The sequence below is a fragment of the Toxorhynchites rutilus genome, chromosome 3 (assembly GCF_029784135.1).
Source record: "Toxorhynchites rutilus septentrionalis strain SRP chromosome 3, ASM2978413v1, whole genome shotgun sequence".
Classification (NCBI taxonomy): domain Eukaryota; kingdom Metazoa; phylum Arthropoda; class Insecta; order Diptera; family Culicidae; genus Toxorhynchites; species Toxorhynchites rutilus.
The window spans coordinates 199,903,768-199,925,279 of NC_073746.1; the positions used below are offsets into that span (position 1 = coordinate 199,903,768).

General features: G+C 39.7%; 1 protein-coding gene across 31 annotated transcripts in view; it reads right to left on the bottom strand.

The window, feature by feature from the left end:
- Positions 1 to 391: 391 nt before the first annotated feature.
- LOC129775235 (basement membrane-specific heparan sulfate proteoglycan core protein) overlaps positions 392 to 21,512 on the bottom strand; it is a 220,014-nt gene continuing 198,893 nt past the window's right edge. For 28 of the 31 annotated variants that reach the window (XM_055779686.1, XM_055779689.1, XM_055779709.1 and 25 more), the window contains 5 exons: positions 18,839 to 18,999; positions 18,528 to 18,781; positions 13,979 to 14,687; positions 13,768 to 13,918; positions 1,183 to 9,168 (listed from right to left, as the gene is read on the bottom strand). In XM_055779686.1, coding sequence (XP_055635661.1) covers positions 8,955 to 9,168; positions 13,768 to 13,918; positions 13,979 to 14,687; positions 18,528 to 18,781; positions 18,839 to 18,999 — 1,489 coding nt within the window. In that variant the 3' untranslated portion in view covers positions 1,183 to 8,954. The other 3 variants (XM_055779714.1, XM_055779699.1, XM_055779700.1) reach the window with 2 other exon arrangements.

A 21,512-nucleotide genomic window follows, 5' to 3' on the forward strand; every position in this document is an offset into this window, starting at 1 on the left:
TGACCATCCTTGTTACTAAATCAATGTCCAGTATCTCCGGCATTCACAACATCCTTTTCTTATTGGATGAAGTCGTGAGCGTCGAATGGAAGCCTGGTTTCTGCCGCCCAAGATGCTGTGAGACCGTGGAGTGCAGCAGAGGCTGAAGAGGAAGATCGGGAGCAAGGTGCAATCATCATTCCGCGTCTTGGGTCGGAAAGTCGAACTAATCGATTAAACGGCGAAGAAGTACCTGATCAAAATGCATATTTCTCTGCGAAAGAGTCAGTCGAGGCCGGTCGTGTTTGAGCAGCAAGCAATCATCCAGAAGTAGCGGCAGTGTTCTTTCGTTCGAGGAAATACCGTGAGAGTATGGATGTGATACATCAAAACAGATATTAAAGCTTTGCAGTTTTGTTTTATTAATATTTATTCCTACTTCGGTTATTGTCTCAGTAATAAAGATACAGGAATTTTAAAAGAAAATAGCATCGCGAGATTAAATTTCATGCTTGATTGATATGTTATTTAGTTACAATGAATGAAGGCATATCAAGTTTTATGAACACAAGTTGAGAATTTATTCAACGGATACAATAATAATTTATGACGATATTTCTAAACATAGTCATAGTTCTTTTTATTTCTGCATCTCTGAAAATCTCGAAGCGTTTACCGCAATTATTATATGTTAACTAAAATAGTGGTTACAAATGCAAACTGGGTTTAATAGGAAGCTAAAAAATGTTCATTGAGTCAGTCACACGTGGATCGTTGACGTGAATAAAATGCAAAAGACGAACGAAAAGGCAGTGTGTGTAAAAAATCTTAGCTAGTATGCTATAACGTGTAATCTAATATTCGCGAAAGATTCGATAGCGGAGAATTCATTCATGCTTTTAATTGTTCCCGATTTCTGTACAACCTATCGTTATTTGGCACATATTCTTTTTGATCATGTAAATTAAGACTACAGAATTGAGAACTAATTTTTTAAATTTAGAACCAGTTTTTTTCACAGTACGACCATGTGAAGGCATCCAACCGTTTGGTTTTTATCCGTTTTCATAACTAGAATGCACACATATATAGTAGAATTCTTGCCCTTGATTACATTTATTGCAAAGGTGAGTTGTGGATTTTATACTGCATACATTCTAAACAACTGGTGGCTCAGTGCCCAAGTCTACCTCGCTGCAAATAATAAACATGAATTATAAAATTGTTTGAGATCATTGTCTTTTTCAAATTAATAGAACAATTGAATGAATACCTGTTTGGGAGATAGATATCCTATTTTAAAAAAATCGGGAATGAGCATGTGAGGTCATATGTTTACATCATTATGTTAACAGTATAAATGAGGCAATATTTAAAAAATCTTCCAGGATGGTTTGCTTAATGATACAATAATACATAGGAAGATTTTCATAGTTCAGATATGTTTGAGGCTTTGCTTATCCCACTCTACGTTGGTAAATGACGCGTACCATCGGAATTTCGTACAGGCAGGCATAAAATAGACCCAGTTCGTGGTTCTTCATTTTTTGTTCAGTAACCCGTAACTTTCACGCGGTGCCGTCTGGAGTACTGGGGTTAATGGTCAAACTGCTTTTTGAATTGTCAGTCGTCAATAACATAAGACATTAGCGCTCACCACGGTACCAACTACGACGACTGCTGGAACAGAACGTTGGTGCAACATACTAAATACATACTAAAAGCTACGTTACCGGGGGTAGATGAACTGGGTACTGCTCCCCTTGATGAATGCGGAAACACGCAAAAAAAAAAACAATTAGCAGCACAGCAGAGACCGAAATAGGAACGCGGACAACGGAATCGCGGAAGTTTTTCAAAAAACTACCGCTTCGCAAATGCCTAAATGTGCAGGAACAAGGAGGCATCTTGACTTACGAATGCAAGGCGAACGAAAGGTAGAGACAACTCTACGATGAACATCTTGACAGCGCGCAGTCAGGAAACCAGATGGCGTTGAAGAGGACTTCACCGGTGCAGGGAAGAAGGTCGGCGTTTTATCAGCTAAAGAACCACAAAGCAGCTGGTAGGGATGGTCTCGCAGCGGAACTCTTCGAGGGAGGCCCAACTAAACTCAAATGGGAAGGGCTAAGATGAAACGCCATATGATAACGGAATAGGTCAAAGCACTGCGGCTTGGGCGCTTGAAACAATTGCTGTAACAGTTGAAAAAAAAGGAACCCAACCGATCATCGTAATGAAACCTTTTTCGTGTGATCTGGTATCCCATTATCGAACAGATAGGTATTTTTCACCCTGAAGATTGGACTGGGGTTGTTCCATAGAATGTGAAATTTAAGTATGTCCAAGCACCTCTCTGGTCATGTTATATGGAGCGGCTTCATCGAATGGATTGAAAGAGCCTCCTGTTTTCGTAGAAGCTGTGGGAAGTGAACACTGAAGTCTACATGGGCATTTTGGAGAATCTAGTGCTTTCGTGGATTCAAAAAAACTTCAATGAACATGAAAATATTGTTTTCCAACCCGATCCTGGGTGAAAGTGAAAGTGAAAGTGAAGTTATTTTGGCCGAAAGATATTCGACATCAATACAGTCCCTTCGCTTCAACATGTAACGTCGTGTTCGACCCCGTCGAAACTGACAGCTTTTGACTAGCGCTATCTGTATGTCGACAGGGAAGTTGCATCGTTTCGTGTTTTGATGTAATGGTCTCCACTGAAACTTCCCTGCGACTTTCGCGGGAGATATGTCATCCACGGAAAAAAGGACAGTCTAGAAGTAGGAGAAGGATAGGAGATTTAGGAGGTAGAGTGCGCGTGGTCCGAAAAGCTGGAACACTTTAGAAGCCGTGAGTCGCGGAAAAATAAAACGCAAAAAGAAAAAAAAAACGACGTGAGATGAGAAGTGCGGTTCGAGATTGGTTGTGTTGGTTCGGTGTCCGTGGTCGCTAAACCGTAGTGATCGGTGTAAAGACAAGTCCTATCCTATTCGATATGGTCCCATTGTTCGGTGGGGACGCTCCATTATAATAAAAGGAACAGGGAAGAGAGTTTTAGAGGTTTGTGAACTGCTCGCTCTGAAGGTCTCTAGCCGGACCATTCGTAACCTAGCAGCTTTACTCGGCGACAGAGAAGATGAAGCTTCTGTTTACTTGGGAAAAGGAACCTTCGTTACATTTGGCGCCCAAAGTGGGGCACTGTTCACAAAGATAATTTATTATTATTATAGTTGCATTATTATCATAGTTGCAAGGAACCTTCGTTACAAACATACACCCATATTGAATAGTTGACGGCAGAGATGCCAACCATCCTGATTTCTCAGGATTTCAAAGACTTTTTGGCACGTTCCCTGACATCCTGACAAACAACCTATTTTGTCTGATTTTTCAGAAATGATCCTGATTTCTCCTGAGTTTTCTACTTTTTGCTTTATCAGAATGAAAATTATCAGTAAAAAACAGGAAGTAGGTTATATCTATGGTAAAACCGCAAGGGTGACGTAGGACTATCGTTGATTTAGAGATTATTTGTTTGAAGTTGAATCTGAATTCATTCTGAATGAATGAATATTTGGGGGACTTCGAAAACGAGAGCGTTACGTTGGAGGCACAAGGTTTTATGCATCCAATATTGGATACGGAAATATCCTACCGATGGGGAAGAATAATCTTCAGAAGCTATTCTGTTAATTGCGATTGCTTGAAAAATAACAAAATCAAATGTATTTGGTCACAGTGTTACATGGATAGAAAACATTCAAATAAACTCTTTCACATGAATGTATTTTTAAATTCCCAGAGGAACTGGCAGATTATTTTCGGGATCTTTCTCGATGCTGAATGGCATCCAAACGGAAAGAATTCCGTGCGTGTATATGTGTGTGTAGCGGCTGCTTCGATGGTCACCTTCTCTTCTCCTGAAGGATCGGCTTCTCTGTGCTCCCTCACAGGTTCAAACAAACTGCCTGCGTTTCAGGGCAGATTTCGATCCTTCGCCGTCCAGCACCCTCAGCAACGATGTTGTCTTGTCGATGTCCTCACAAAAAATGAATGCGTCTCACCACCAGAATATCGCTTAAGTATGCTTTTTGTGCGTGATTGAATCGAGAGAAGGTGTGGTTTACGATGGCAATTTGGAAGGCAAACTAGAGGGGAATGAACTCTCTGAGCTCAGAACTTTCGGCGACTGAGCAATAATCGATTGCGGGCGCATACAATATTGGATACGGAAATATCCTACTGATGGGGAAGAATAATCTTCAGAAGCTATTCTGTTAATTGCGATTGATTGAAAAATCACAAAATCAAATGTATTTGGTCACAGTGTTACATGGATAGAAAACATTAAGAGAAACTCTTTCACATGAATGTATTTTTAAATTCCCAGAGGAACTGGCAGATTATTTTCAGTAACGATTAGATATTTCCACATTTTCCTCGATACTGGAAGCCCACCAGTGGTTAATGCTAACTCGATAACCATCTGTTAATAGCACTTGATTGAAACATATTTGGTCACAGTGTTACATGGATAGAAAACATTCAAATAAACTCTTTCACGTGAATGTATTTTTAAATTCCCAGAGGAACTGGCAGATTATTTTCCGGATCTTTCTCGATGCTGAATGGCATCCAAACGGAAAAAATTCCGCGCGTGTATATGTGTGTGTGTGTGTGTGTAGCGGCTGCTTCGAGATCTTGCCGGGGAACCGTTCTGGCCTAAAGTGCACAAACAGGCTCTTGGTGACACCGTTCATTCGCACTTTCATGATAAACGAAGAGCTTCACCACAACAGCGGCAACATGCTCCAATCGCTGTTCAATTGGAACTGAGTAGATTTCCGAGCGGCGCTCGCTTATATACTGATTGGTGATTTCAATAGCCTGTTTTGAAAGCAATTTTAAGACTATTGAAACAAGTTTTTGGATCAGAAAGTAACAAGTATAGAACGCGTAGACATTTTATCTTTCGAATGAAGTGTTTATCATACCATTTCGTTCAGTTGTTTAGGAGCTATTAACGCTCAAAATCTCGGTCTCCGGCGTAACGCTTTCGTTTTCGAAACTTTGATTTTACACCCCGGTATAGAAATGAAAGACGTAGTCCTACGTCAAAACATGCTGGCATCAATGACAAAGTTTTCCTGACTCGAAATGGAAACTGTCATAATAGCTCTCCGGTCCGCACATGTATACTTGTATATATTTAACTCTTTGTGGTCGTTTGTCTGCTCTCAGCCACCATACCTTTTTTACCGTTCTGGTCGTTTGCTGCTCTCAGCCACCACAGCAAGAAACCATGCTAATCTTATATTTTACGCGACCAAGTACCAGTTTATGCTTTTCCTAAACGAAGCTTGATGTCTAATGAACCTGTTCACGAATCAATATGATGTTCCTATGAGTAGTAGATAACGGGTACTAAGTAGGTACAAAGAGGTCACCCACACAAAATAACGCACAGTGCGTTGAATGCATAAGAATGTGGGACAAAAAATCATAACAGCAGAATTTAGCCATTGTAACACTTTGGTGTGATGGAAAATATTGTTCATAAATATCAGAACTTCTTGAATGGTGTTCACGTTCCGTGTGGAACTTTTGCCGTCTCAACGTATGCATTAACTAGCGTCATTTATTAATACTTAGTTGAGTTTTCTTTAGCCAAATAACACCCCTTATATTTATTCCGAGGGGCAAGCTCTAGAATACGCGTGACCATAGTGCATGTCGAAGGAAATTTCTTTAACGAAAAATACCCCGGCCAGAATGGGAATCGAATCCGTACACCCGGCATGATAATGTGAGACGCTAACCACTCGGCCACGGGTGAACCACAAATCAGAACTACTGTTTGCATAAATGTCTCATGTTATTTGAATAGTCATATAAGTGTCTCAAGCAAAATCTTTGGTCATCTAAAGTGAAAACTTTTGATCATTTCGGATACGCTGAATTAATTCGAGTAACTAGTTTGAATTATGTTGAAGTAGTTGTTTGTTGAAGTTTTCAAAGAGCAGAATAATTGTTTGCATAAGTATCATCTCATTATGTCATCTGAATAATCTGTAAAATAAACTTTGTTAAAATTGAAAAGCGTCGATCTTTTCGGATACACATTGACATCAATTATACATTTTTTGCATTAATGGCGAAGGTGTCTTATATTCAACGGATAATAAAAATAAAATTATGTATTAATTATACTTCATATGATTTACTCTTGGAGATTATTTCGAAAGATTTCGCACAAAATAAAGTTCACAAAATAAATACAAAAATGTTTATTTTTCATAATCTTGCATGTATCACTGCTTTTTCAAGGAAAAATAATTCCGACCAGTACGATACCCATGCCCAAATTTTATACGACTGCAAAGAGTTAATACTTGCATTAAATTAAATTCTCCTGGTACAAAGTTGTACCAAACTTATTCATCAATATGTATGATTGACTGAATAAGAATTTCCAGAGTGAAAGCCCCGAACTATTTGAATTATTCATAACATTTTGAGGCTTTTCAAAACAGTGCTGGATAGTTTCATGAAACCATAATTTTTGATAAATTTAAGAAATAATAACGATATTATGTTTGAGGAACAATATTACCTTGTACGATGTGTATATACGAGTGGCCGCAAAATTATTGATGAAGGAATACGTTCCAGAGCGTCATATTACTAAAGTCAAAATAATATAATTTTCTATAATATTTCATCATCAGATTCAAAGTAGAAATAACTGTAATGGTGAAACTATAGTAACATCCACTGCTTTTCTCAATTGATGAGTAAACAACATTCATTCCAAAGTATGGATCATGAATTCAAGAAAATTTTAAATACTGATCTCTCAACGAATCAATGTAGTGATGCTGTAGGTTTTTGGGAAAAATATATACGAGGGCTGTCCGATAAGTACTTAGCCTCATCGCCCGATGGGGTCAGTATCGCAAAAGAGATTACTATTGAGTAGTACATTCTCGTAAACAGCTACTGTCAAAATTTCAGCTGAATCGGACTCAGATTCAGCTGAAAGCGGATTTCAGAGGATTTCAGAAAAATGGAAAATAAGCAATATCGGTCGGTGATTCGATTCTTGCTTTTGGAAGGAAATCGCGCAGCGAATTCAAAGAGCGCTTGGATACTGTATACGGTGTCTCTTCTCCTTCGATGGCGACCGTTAAAAAAGTGTTTAACGAGTTTCAACGTGTTCGCACGTCGGTTTTTGATGAGCCACGCCCAGGTGCTCAAAAAACGGCTACCACGGAGGATAACGTGACAAAAATCCATGATCTCGTATCGGCAGACCGCCGATCGAAGGTGCACTAGATAGCTGAAACAGTAGGCATCTCAAAAGACCGCGTGGGTCATATCATGCATGAAATTTTGGGCATGAGAGCGCTGTAGGCGCGACGGGTGCCACGTTTGCTCACTCCGAACAACAAGCGCAACCGTGAGACCACTTCAAAGCAGTGTTTGACGCTGTTTAAGCGCAATCCGAAGGAGTTTCTGCACCGTTTCGTGATCGTCGACGAAACATGGATCCACTGGTACATGCCAGAGACCAAGAAACAGTCGAAACAGTGGACTTCACACGGCGAACGTGCTCCGAAGTAGGCGAAGACTGTCCTATCGGCCGGAAAGGTGATGGCCACCGTTTTCTGGGATTCACAAGGTGAGATCAACATCGACTACCTGGAGAAGGGCAAAATGGTCACAGGGCTCTACTATGCCGAATTATTGGGTCGATTCGACGCCGAATGCAGAAAAAACGGCTCCATTTGGCGAAGAACGGTCGAATTACACTACGAACTGCTGCCCCATCCACCGCATTCTCAAGATTTGGCCCCGCGCGACTTTTTTTTTGTTTCCAAACTTAAAAAATTCACTCGCCGGGCAGAAATTTGAGTCGAATGAGGAGGTTATCGCCAACACGGAGGCAAGGTCAGCAAGGTCAGCATGAAAAATAAAAGAGAACAAACGTGTTGTGAGAGGATAAAAGTTTTAACCATTATGAACTATGCTGATTTCTTCCTGATTATTATTTTCATTCTTCCTGATTTTTGAAAATTATAGTTGGCAAAACTGTGCAGCCGTGGCCGAGTTGTTAGCGTCTCACATTATCATGCCGGGTGTTCGGGTTCGATTCCCGTTCTGGCCGGGGGATTTTTCATCAAAGAAATTTCCTTCGACTTGCACTGTGGTCACGCGTATTCTACAGCTTGCCCCTCGTAATACATTGTAGGCGTGTTATTTCGCTTAAGAAATCTCCACTAAGTATTAATAAATGACGCTAGTTAATGCATACGTTGAGACGGCAAAAGTTCCACAGGGAACGTTAACGCCATTCAAGAAGAAGAGTTGGCAACCCTGGTTGACGGGGTTCTAGTCGACTAATCAATATGGGCATATGTTGATGCGAAGGGCTGTGAATCCTCACTCCTAAGTTCCAATTACTTGAAAACTTCCATTGCAAGGCGTGGGCTTCAATTTCAGAGGACTATGTTGAAAAGTTGTGCCCGTTACTTCGCAATCGCTTATAGAGAGCAATAAGAAGCTTAGCTGAACACGTTATCTGTATTTTATGCTAATAAAACTTCAAAAAAAAAAGTTTTTTTTAAAATAAAAAATACATAGAGACAAAGAGGAAAATTATAGTTTTATGATTTGTTCCATTCAATGGTATCAGTTAAATGGCTACTGAAGTCTACGAAATCACAACAAAATGTGTGTGATATGGGATGAAGAGGAATAGCAATACAGAGAATAGTAATTCTGGTTGACTCATTTTTCAAACAAATTTATTGCAATCATGCACGTCGTACAATGATTACAATTGTCATAACCTGTTTCTATCTACAATCATCGGTAATTACGTTATGTACATTTTTTACATAATTATACTATATACATTCTTTAAGGTAATTACTTTACTGGAATTTGAGCTAATTGACTTAATCGTTCAAGCAATTTCATAACCGTTTCGTCGTGAAATGTTTGCCAATTATAAAAAATATTGGCCATATCTTGGAACAAGAAAAAACAGGGGCATTATTGTTATACGGTCTAGGATATATTATATGAACAGGTGGAGGTTCTTCCACCTTATCAAATTCTAGTGGACCAAATACTTCATCAGTCTCATCAATATCCGGATATAGTAAGGATGGAACTATCCACTTAGGACTTTGTTTTTCAAATATGGTACCACATATCCATGTAGCAGTAGAAAAAAATAGAAAATGTATAGCGCAAAAATTCAATTAGTACTGATGATTTCAGAAGTGATCTGTGTATATTTATATCATAGTATAGCATAGACCTATTCCATGCCAAACCAGCTGGTCGTTGACTCGACCATCTCCGATTTTTTTGAATTTAGTACTTATGATGGAAATTACCGAAAATCACAATTATCATTATTACTAATTTGAATCACGAATGATTTTTTAAAAGGCATATTCAAAATCATTGGTCTTAAAAAAAATCATAACTCAAAATCCAGATGTCTGATAAAAAAATGATGGTTGACAAAGTTGTTGGAGAATGAATGAACTATTCAGGAAAAATGATATTTCAAATGCACTGTTAAAAAATGTCACTCAAAAATTGAACCCAATATTAAAACTTTTATATCTCAAAACACCTCCCTATTTAATATTTTTTTGCATATTTTTATTGGAAACCTGTTCCAATTCGATGAGGTTTGACATACAGTGGTTCCGTGGTAGAGTTTCAAAAATGGAGGTATAATTTTTGTTGAAAATCTATGAAATCTTTCTGAAAACGTGACCATTTAAGTTAGTTTTCTAAAGTAAAAATGTAAGTTAGTAAAAATGGAATCTTCATGTGATTCTATATGAAAAACGATATATAACGTTTTTCCTAACCGGGGCTTGGCATAGTTATAGTCAATTGAGGATAGTCAGCTGACTATCTGACTGACTATATCGGTATTCAGTCGGAAATGACTTTTGGCTTCTTCGCGCAGTTTCTCCGCCAAAACGACTAAACAGTCAGTCGGGCTCTCTCTCTCCCTCTCCCCCTCTCTCTCTCTCCCATGGATCATGTATGCACGCGTCGATGTTTGAGTTCAACGTGGTTTGACATACGCTACAAGTGAGCTAGATTTTTTTGTATCGTACACGAAAATTACTCACACATATAAAATTGCGTTATGCATCAGAAATCAAATTTTCGTTAAGATTGCGTACGCGGGTAACAATTTCGTTCCTAGGGGGGTAGAAATGTGGATTGAAGTCAGTTGAATGAAGAGGCAGATTTGTATTCATTAGTCGCTTCAGTTAGAATAACCACTGACTGGACTAGTTCATCAGTCATCCTCGCTAGTTAACGCTAGTCAATTCATGTTTTGTTGACGGCGACTGCCGAAGCAGTTGTAGTCGAAGCGAAGCTACTGAGAGTAGAGTCGGACTTCATTTTTCACCTTCGAAGATTTCGGGCCCTGATCCTAAGACTAACCGTTCTCGAGATATAACAAATTTAATATAACTAAAATCATATTCGTGAATTATCGGTAAATGCATACTGCTGCTGAACACATAACGACTATGGTTCCGACATTGCATAAAAATTTCACTAACATTATTTTCACTATTAAAAATGGTTACATCGGTTAGTCCTAAGATCAAAAGTTATGCGGTGATGGGCCCAAAAAAACCATCCCCATCCCAATATTTAAAGGTTTTTTCAAACTTTTAGATATTCCAGTCAATACGTAAAACTAGGTTATTAGTATACCATCTTGCTATTTCAGTATGGTTGATTTATTTTTCAGAAAAACAAAAAATTACTTTCGTTCCTGAATGAGCACTTTTAAGGTATAACATAAAAAATCCACTTCATTTTATTTAAAACAGATACTAGAAACCAATAAAATCAAATAATTAATAGTCAAAATGACCCCCTTTGGTCTCGATAACCAACTGACAATGCTTTGGCATACTTTCCACGAGGATCCGGAGCTGTTAAGGGTTCAGCTCGTCCGATTCAAGTCGGGGCTTTGGGGTGGTCACACAGTTGGTTTGATCCGGGTCGATCAGAAGAATGCTGCTGTTTCTTTGCAGTATGCTTCGGGTTCATATCTTGATGGAAGGTGTAGTCCGATTTAAGTTACGATCTCGAACAAAATCTCGATGTAACCATCGGCAGTCATAATACCGTTAACCTGCGTTGAGTTTTAGCTATGATGCTTCCACCACCGTGCTTCATAGTCGATTGTAGATACCGGTCCTGGAGGCCCTCGTCACCCTTCCGCCACACTCGGAGTTGCTTTTTCTTGTTAAACAGCTCGAGCTTAGACACGTCCGACCAAATAACGCGCTTCCAGAACTCCAGTGGCTTGTTGACATGGTCTCCCCAAATAGAAGCCGTTTTTCTTTGTTGGTGTTGTTGATCATCGGTCGCTTTTTGGCGAAGTAACTCTTCAGGTCCTGTTCCATCATGCGTCGTCGAATGCTGCGATTGGAAAGGTCCATATCCAATTTTTCTTTAATCGCCTGAATGGTCGTTCGAGGGTTTTCCTTGACTTCCCGGATGATTAGCGTGCCGGTACTTGCATCCGTCTTACGTTCCAGTAATCTTCCCTGTCGGTTGGTCACGCTGCTAAGCATCTGATGCTCCCGAATGAACAGCTGGACCACACCACGACTTACTCTATAATTCCCAGCAATGTTTCCTTAAGACTCCTTACGCTGGATGTCATGCACAATCAAATTTCGGACCTGTGTTGCGATTTGCTTTCCATCCATTTCCCGGAAGCTTCCTCAGCATCAAAAACACGTCACTATGCAACAAAAACCAGCTTTCAAAACCGAGGGGTGCATCGACTAGCAAAACACGATAAATAAAATTCACGCAAGTGAATTTTTTTATGTCATACCCTGAAAGTACCTAAAGGGTGTGTCACATCAAATTGCATCACGGAAAAAACGCTGTAGAAATTCGCCCAGTAGACCGATCCTTTTGAAAATTTTAGACAGTAAAATAAAAACTATTAAACAACTTTTGGCATTTTCTTTTTATTCATACTTCGAGCCCAAGCCCGTATGCTCGCACCTTCCTCTTTACCCCGTCCATAAGGTTCTGTACAACGTCAGGTTGTAGTTTTTTTTGAACAGAAATCCATTTTCTCTTGAAGTCCGCCTCCGACTTGACAACTTTTGGGCTCTTCCGGAAGGCCTGCTTCATAATCGCCCAATATTTCTCAATTGAGCGAAGCTCCGGCGCGTTGGGCGGGTTCATTCCCTTTGGCACGAAGGTGACCCCGTTGGTTTCGTACCACTCCAACACGTCCTTTGAATAGTGGCACGAAGCGAGATCCGGCCAGAAGATGGTCGGGCCCTCGTGCTGCTTCAATAGTGGTAGTAAGCGCTTCTGTAGGCACTCCTTAAGGTAAACCTGCCCGTTTACCGTGCCGGTCATCACGAACGGGGCGCTCCGCTTTCCGCAAGAGCAGATCGCTTGCCACACCATGTACTTTTTGGCAAACTTGGATAGTTTCTGCTTGCGAATCTCCTCCGGAACGCTGAATTTGTCCTCTGCGGAGAAGAATAACAGGCCCGGCAGCTGACGAAAGTCCGCTTTGACGTAGGTTTCGTCGTCCATTACCAGGCAATGCGGCTTCGTCAGCATTTCGGTGTACAGCTTCCGGGCTCGCGTCTTCCCCACCATGTTTTGCCTTTCGTCGCGGTTAGGAGCCTTCTGAACCTTGTATGTACGCAGGCCCTCCCGCTGCTTGGTCCGCTGGACGAATGAACTTGACAAATTCAGCTTATTGGCGACATCCCGGACCGAACTTCTCGGATCACGTCTAAACTGCTTAACTACGCGCTTGTGATCTTTTTCACTGACGGAGCATCCATTTTTGCCGTTCTTCACCTTCCGGTCGATGGTTAGGTTCTCGAAGTATCGTTTTAGTACTCTGCTGACCGTGGATTGGACGATTCCCAGCATTTTACCGATGTCCCGATGTGACAACTCCGGATTCTCGAAATGAGTGCACAGGATTAATTCACGACGTTCTTTTTCGTTCGACGACATTTTTCCAAATTTAAGAAAAATTGACAGTGAAGCATGGCCAATGTGATCTATACACTCTTATCTGATTATAAGCGAAAGCTGAAGATATAATTCCTAAAAATTAAATTTCTACAGCGTTTTTTCCGTGATGCAATTTGATGTGACACACCCTTTATTTAGGAACAAAAGTCAGTTTTCGTTTTTTTTTAAATAAATCAACGATGCTGAAATGGCAAGATGGTCTACTAATCACCTACTTTTACGTAGTATTGGCTGGAATACCGAAAAGTTTGAAAAAAAATTAATATTGGAACACTTTGAATTCAAATGGGGGTGGATTTCATTTTTTATGCCACAGATTTTATTTTTTGTGTCACTTTTCTAAAATGTTTACGATTTCACAAAGTATTGAAATTTCATGTTTAAAAAAATCATATCTCCATTTTGTTGAGTTTGCCACGGCATCACTGTATGTCAAGTTGTGTTAAATTGGAATGGTTTTCCAAAAGTTTATGAGTAGAACTTTTTAATAGTGCATTTGAAATGTTATTTGTTACAACTTTTTCAAACAACATATTCCAATCAGATATCTAATCTAATTTGTAATTTTAGATAGCTTCCATCATATGTGCCGAGTTTCAATGAAATCGAGGAGGGTCGCGTAAAAGTTTACTTTTTTTCGGCTGATTCAGCATGGAATTGCTCCATAACAAATATTTAATACTCGATATTGGTAATACTTACTCGTCACACACATCAACATTTACTGTTCGAATAGCAAAGTCCTGTAGTGAAACGGCTCTGGTAGTGTCTAAATTCTCAATTACGTAAACACATCCATTGAAACTTTCGTTGAATCTATCTCCAGTGAATTGATTTTGATTCGGTGCTCCGCCTTGAAAGAAAATTTAATGATAATGGGATTCAATATCTTTAGTTAGCCTCACAATCTTACCAATGTAAATATTTCCAGGAAGATGTATTTCCTGTCTCCTCGTAGGTCGGGTCTCTCCGTGAGATGAGAAGTGATCCACCTCAAGCCTATTGCGATTAGCTTCGCGACTAATTACTGCTACATGTCTTTCGCCATCGGCGACAAACACATCCTCATTTCGTAGTGAAGATTCTTCACCATTCAGTCGCATTCCGAACTCTAGGAAACCCTCATGTACTGCCAACGATATGTAGTCATCTCCGGCGAAATTTACTCCGTTTCGTTGGCCATACCACATCAACATGCCGTTATCGTTGGTCGTACTGAACATGATTGCAAGCTTCGTCACAAACTGATCTGGACTGTCTACAATCGCTTTAGGATTCATCTCTAGGAAGCCATCTCCCCGGAAATGTGATCCAATATTGGTTGCGTAAACATGTTCGCACTTACGACCAAGGAAACCTGGATTGCATTCACAAGAATAGAGCAATCCGTTCTCCTTGGAAATACAATGACCACCATTTTCGCATGGCTTGTGCGCCAGACATATGTCCACTATGATGTCGCAGTTTTGTCCGCCATATCCTGGCTTGCATGAATCGATTTCGTTGTTTCCATCTGCACCATATTCTGCCCCGTGAACATTTTGTTGATGACCGCAATTATAGATGTTGGCTGATTCCCGAAGGTCATCTATCATGTTCATCGCGTTTCCAGATATTTCAAGCTGCGTAATCGAAAAAAAGGGAAATGTAGCGTTACTCTTTGTCTGTACGGCAAAAAAGTAGAACAATTGGCCGAGGTTCTGCCAAAACGAGTCAAGCGCCAAAAACATTATTTTGAGGTATTTCAATCTGAAGTTTGGGCTCCTACTAATTGACAGCGTCTGATCAAATCTGTTATTTTATCGCTCACGTGTTACAAACAAGATATCTATAAAATACTGAGGTTCTGATTATCTCTAAAATAGCACATAAATACAGAAACGGCTTTCAGTTTTGGTATGCATGCACTCAGTTCACTTTGGTAGAATGAAAAAAAGGAGAAGGGATCCTCTGGATCGGGATGTTTCCCATGAGTCTTTTTCGTAAAATTGCTTGAAATTTGACAGACGATACTCAAAAGACATTTTGCTATAACAGTTTTTTGGGCAACCACAAAGGCAATCGGTTTGAATATTCTTGGCCGCAACTACCTCCCTTCGTGTGTTGATGTATAGTTTGCGTGCACCTCTATTACCATTACGTAGGTTTTTCTTCCAAAATTGAGGCTCAGCGTGTGAATCCGAGACCTCTTTAATAGTAAAGTAACATTCATTTCTGTTTCTAAAATGTTATCATTATAGAAAATAGAAAAAAAGTTCAGCCAAAGTTAACCAAGTTGAAAAACTTCACCTAGAGTACCATTGCCTCTTAAATTTCTGACCTTCATAACCAAGTCTTTCTCAATAACATAATACAGGTCGGACTCGATTATATATTAGGCTGTCAAAAAAGTCCTGCGGTATTTCCGCGAGGTGTCGTTGTAAGCGCGTAGTTCTAGTTGTATTCATTGTATCGAGTCATACTATAGCTTGTTGGAAAGGTATTTTTGCGCGCTATAATATAGTCCTTGACAGTGTTTTGTTTGGTTAAGTCGTTCGTGAGTTATAGTTTCGCAAATATGGAGCAAAATAAAGAGAAAATCCGACATATTTTACAGTACTACTATGACAAAGGCAAAAATGCATCTCAAGCTGCCAATAAAATTTGTGCAGTTTATGGACCCGATACAGTTTCCATTTCCACCGCACAACGATGGTTTCAACGTTTTCGTTCTGGTGTAGAGGTCGTCGAAGAAGCGCCACGCTCCGGAAGGCCTGTCGTCGAAAATTGCGACAAAATCGCTGAATTAGCCGAGAAAGACCGGCATAGTAGCAGCCGTAGCATCGGCCAAGAGCTGGGGATAAGTCATCAAACCGTTATTAACCATTTGAAGAAGCTTGGATTTACAAAGAAGCTCGATGTATGGGTGCCACACACGTTGACGCAAAAAACATCTTTGACCATATCGACGCATGTGAATCGCAACAATATTGACCCGTTTCTGAAGCGGATGGTGACTGGCGATGAAAAGTGGGTCACTTATGACAACGTGAAGCGCAAACGGTCGTGGTCGAAGCCCGCGGAAGCGGCTCAGACGGTGGCCAAGCCCTCATTAACGGCCAGGAAGGTTCTGCTGTGTGTTTGGTGGGATTGTCAAGGAATAATCTATTATGAGAAATCAAACGCTCAATTCGGACCTGTACTGTCAACAACTGGACCGCTTGAAGGTAGCACTCATGAAGAAGAGGTCATCTTTGATAAACAGAGGCCGCATTGTCTTCCATCAGGACAACGCCAGGCCACACACTTCTTTGGTGACGCGCCAGAAGCTCCGGGAGCTCGGATGGGAGGTTCTTTTGCATCCGCCGTATAGTCCGGACCTTGCACCAAGTGACTACCACCTGTTTTTGTCCATGGCGAACGAGCTAGATAGTCAGAAGTTAGCCACAAAAGAGGCCTGTGAAAATTGGCTATCCGAGTTTTTTGCCAATAAGGAAGCGAGCTTCTATAACAGGGGTATTATGAAGTTGGCATCTCGTTGGGAACAAGTCATCGAACAAAACGGCGCATATTTGACTTAAAACAGATGATTGTAACTAATTTTATGAACAAATGAAAATTCAAAAAAAATACCGCAGGACTTTTTTGACAGCCTAATATAATCGCAATTTTACTTTCAACGTTAATTTACGAATCCAATACATAATCGAATCACAAAAAAGCTATTTTTCTATTAATGTTTGACATTCATAAATTAATGAAAAAATTGTTTTCTTGAGATTCGATTATGTATAGGATTTGAAAATAATTGTTGAAAAAAAATGGTCGACTGTATATAATCGAGTCCGACCTGTACTCGCTTTCATGCTGTGAGCTCACATCTTTGGCAATTTCGGATTCAGAATCTTCAAGAAAATGAAAAACTACATTAAGCAGCTGTTAGATACGCAAAAACTTCACTCACCCAAGTATGACCCAAGTACATGCTAACTATTAACACAATATCATTGTACAACACATTAGTACTTTGTAACGGCTCTTGACTTATTTCATAGGGTGCTCATACACTGTTTGACCGAAGCCAAATATTTGACTCTTTTTGACAGATAAATTTTGTCCAACGTGTACTGATCAAATATATTCTACACAAAACACGACAAGCAAATATTCAATTATTGAATGTCTAAAATATTTTTTCAGTCTGTTCTTCGAACCTGTCGGTATATGGTTAGGTTACCTTGAATATTTCAGTTAATTTTTTCCATGTTCGGTGTTTGATATTGTTTACTACTGTTGAAAATTGAAGAGTGGCAAACAAAATAGTGTTTGTACAAATATCAAATCAAACCTTATCTGTCAAAAAATATCATATATTTGACCTCCGGGCAAACAGTGTACGGCCACCTATAAATAGTACAAATAGTCCTTTCGATTTGGTTTGACGTTTCACTTGTCGGTCCAGTTAGAAATTGAATGTCGATAACTGGGCTTCCTTTCTGGTTCTATTACCGAATGATTACTGTATATATATTGACTCACTTTTGCTGTTTTTGACCCATTAATATCTTATTAAATGAAAATAAATTGATTTGAAAATAATTACACTTCGTTTGGCTGAACGCAATTTTGAAAAATGATACTGTTGATACCGTCTTGATACGGTTTTAAAGTTCAGGGCAGCCATTTGGCCGTCTAATGTACCAGATCCCAACGACAACTGTTTCCAAGGGCTGCACCGAAAATAAAAATCTGATAAATATTCGGTTAAAAAGGAAAAACTATGTTTTTGGAGAAAACGATCACTATCCTCCGATGCCATATTGTCTCGGTTTATGGTTCGCTCTGGTTGAATGTAATTTCGTTTCCTGTCTGCCAGTCACAATCATCTACACAGAATTTTTGTTTTGGAGCGAGTCCGAATGACATGGTTAATTTATCGTCGATAGATAATCAGTTTCTGCATCCATTGGTGTTACTCAATTTTGAAGAAAATGGCGCTTGGTTCGTTTTGGCAGAACCCCGACCAATTTGAGGGACACTCGATTTTTAAGGGACAAAATTTGTTTTTTATATGTTCTGCAATGGGATTGTTTTCATTTCAATTGGAATAACAACGCCTACTATGAGTTCAATTGAAATTCGCATTTACAATTAGCATTGAGTTTCGTGTTCAATTTTCAGGCGGACTAACATACTTTTGAGATAAAGTTATGAATGAAATTTATCGTTCTACGTGATAGTAACACGCTTTTTTGAATTGGTGAAGAGATCATGAACAAAAATTGTGCCTGATAGTGTTCTAATATTATGATGATGAGTTTTCGTGATAAATTTAATTAAAAATTTAAAAATTTGAAACTGCTACGAAAACGTTTCTTCAAAATTATCTACACATACACGGTGAATGACCATCTATCAAGCTATTACGATAACTCAGTATTTTGCTGTAATTTTGTTCTGTTCTAAACATACTGAATACTTACATCCGCAATGCATCCTTCGAATCCTTTGGTCACATCAATAGCGCGATTGAAAAGAACCCGTTTGTCGTAGCCACCGATGTACACAAATGATTTCAAAGAAATGGCAGTGGCTCTGCCCACTTTAGGTTCGTTGATCAGCGGTTCTTCGTCAACTTGTAGATAGGCCAGGCCACCGCGGCTGCGACCAGCCGATATTTCATGCCAATTATTTGCCCGGACTGCTACTGTGGACTGAATTATGATTGGTGGTATTTCTGGTGGAGAAATGATTTGTGTTATACTTGATTGGGGTTCACTTTAATATGACATACTTCCTCCTACGCTGTAGCGTAGCTCAATGTGCTCAGCCTTGAGCACGATAGCGAAGAAATCGCCGTAAGTGTTTTCATTTTCTACCGCGTACAGGATTACCCCGTCTTCCAAAGTGTCAGGTTTGAAGCGGAATTTAACACTGCGTTTGGTTTGAAATTTACTGAAAGAGTATGAGATATACATCATCATGAGTTGAGGTTCGGAAATGTAGAATTTATTAGGATATAGATTAGGGGTGGCCAAACTTTTGGGTATGGACTAATTGTTAGGCTGCGGTCTACCAACATTGACTGTATCAAAAAATTATTAAAAAATTAATGTAGTGTTAGACGATAAAACGAAGTTTTAACTTTATTGTTCTCGCGCGCAAAATCATAACTAGTATGCTCCCGCATGGTGTCCAGAAAATATTTTTGTCAAGCTTCATTCAGTTTCAATTGTTATTTAATTCAGCCTCCTTAAAACAAAATGATTGATTTTCGGTCTGTGAGACCGTTTGCTAGAATATAGGAGGGTCAATGAAAGGAAAAACGTAGATCATACTAATAAATATCCAATGATAAATTTTCCTATAAAATAAAAATAATTATCGGTTACTATATAATTGATAGGGAATACTTTATTTTATGTAAAGTCTCTTTAATCAATATCGTTGATTTTTGACGTAGGACTACGTCTAACCGGAAGATATAGGGGGTGAAATGGAAATCTAGGCACTGAACAAGTAGGAAAAAATGCAAGATTTGGAACGCTTATAATTCGAGCATTTCTCAATAGATCGCAAATGTTTTTGCATCAATTGATAGGAAATATATCTACGCATCTATCATAACGAATAACATTTCATTTTTCTTGAGATAAATAATTGAATAATTGTGAAATATCAAGCATTGTCAAAATGCACTATATGCCAATTTTTGATTGGTCCATTTTGTGCTCCTCAAATCGTACCGACCAAAACGGGCAACCAGAGCAGCAGCGAAATAGAATGAAGCACGATTGGAAAGGAAAAAGAAAAAAATGAACGAAACATTGGTCGCAGTCTCACACATGCGTAATTCTCGAGCCAGCCACTCAGCTTAAAAATCCCCGCTCCGCTGCCCTAACGATCATTCTCATTCAAACCGTACACCACATCGGTTTGCATCACAACACATCAACAAACCAACCCAAGCAGCCATGTCTGGACATGGTAAAGGAGGAAAAGTGAAGGGAAAGGCAAAATCCCGCTCGAACCGTGTTGATCTGGAGTTCCCCGCAAGGGTAGCTAGGCCGAGCGCGTTAGTACCAGTGCAGCAGTCCACCTAGCCGGCGTTATATAGTTTCGGCCGCCGAAGTGATCGAGTTTGCTGGCGAAGCTGCTCGCGACGATAAGAAAACCCGCATTCGGAACAGAACACATTCGGTTCGGTGGACATCAAGACAACAGGCAGTTGCAGCGAGTGGCAAACGCAATCGCAAAACGGCATCAGGTAGCAGAAGAAAAAAGTTTGTTCTTTATACAAACTGCTTTGGTGGCAAATCCAGAACAAGGCGGCATCGAGGGCGTTCGAAATGGTTTTTTTTTCAAAACCACGAGTACTAAGTTTTCTAAATTGGAACCATTCCATAAAACAAGGCGCTTTTCAGGGCCATTAAACCTTCCAAAAAAGAGTTTAGGAAATACAGTTCAATGCTTTCTAAAACAATATCCAAAATAATAATAAAACACAAATTGATTTTTTCATAATTTGTTTGCCAGGATATGATGAGTATGTGAATTTGGCAGTTGTTCTGAGCTTATTGATTTTCACCAATTCTAAATTGCATCTAGATTGAAAGTACAGTAATTTACACTTATCTCGACATTTAGCTAATTGGACAGACCTGTAATACGACATATTTAGTTGGAAATTTTTGTAAACATAGAGTTCGGGGTCCAAATTATGACCCCACATTGAAAGTTGACACTGTACCACTGTCATCGTAAATGTTCAATTACAGGTTAAAATTACCTCCAATACGATACTGAGTGGTGGTAATGCGACGTGCCAATGAATGTAATTTACTGTAAAATATGTCACAAGCTGGATGGGAAGGACCCTTTTTAGTCTGCATGTAAATCCAACGAGCGAACAAATCGTAATGAATGTATTTTTTTGCCATCGCTCCCTTTTAACGCTCATTCGTTCGTCTCGTTGGACTCGCCCCTCTGGCTGAGTCTGCCGATTTGTCTCTATCCTGTGAGTGTGTACCGCTAGAGTATAAAACACGCGGACCCCAACAAAATATTTTATTTTCTTTCAAACCGTAAACCCGTGTGGTTGTACGGCATCGGCATCGTGGACGTAACAAAGGAGGACAAGTTAAGGAAAAGGCAAAGTCTCACTCGAACCGTGCAGGTCTCCAGTTCCCTGTTGGTCGCATTCACTGATTGCTCCGCAAGGGTAACTAGGCCGAACGGATTGATGCCGGAGCACCAGTATACCTAACAGCGATTATAGAGTTTCGGCCGTCGGAGTGCTCGAGTTGGTTTGCAAAGCTGCTCACGACAATCAGAAAACCCGCAGCAAGAACAGAGCAGCTTCGGTTCGGCGCTCATCAAGGCAACAATTAGTTTCAGTGAGTGGCAAAGTGTTTCTCCGGCACGTCGCATTAAATGTAATTTACTGAACAACATGTCACAAGCTGGAT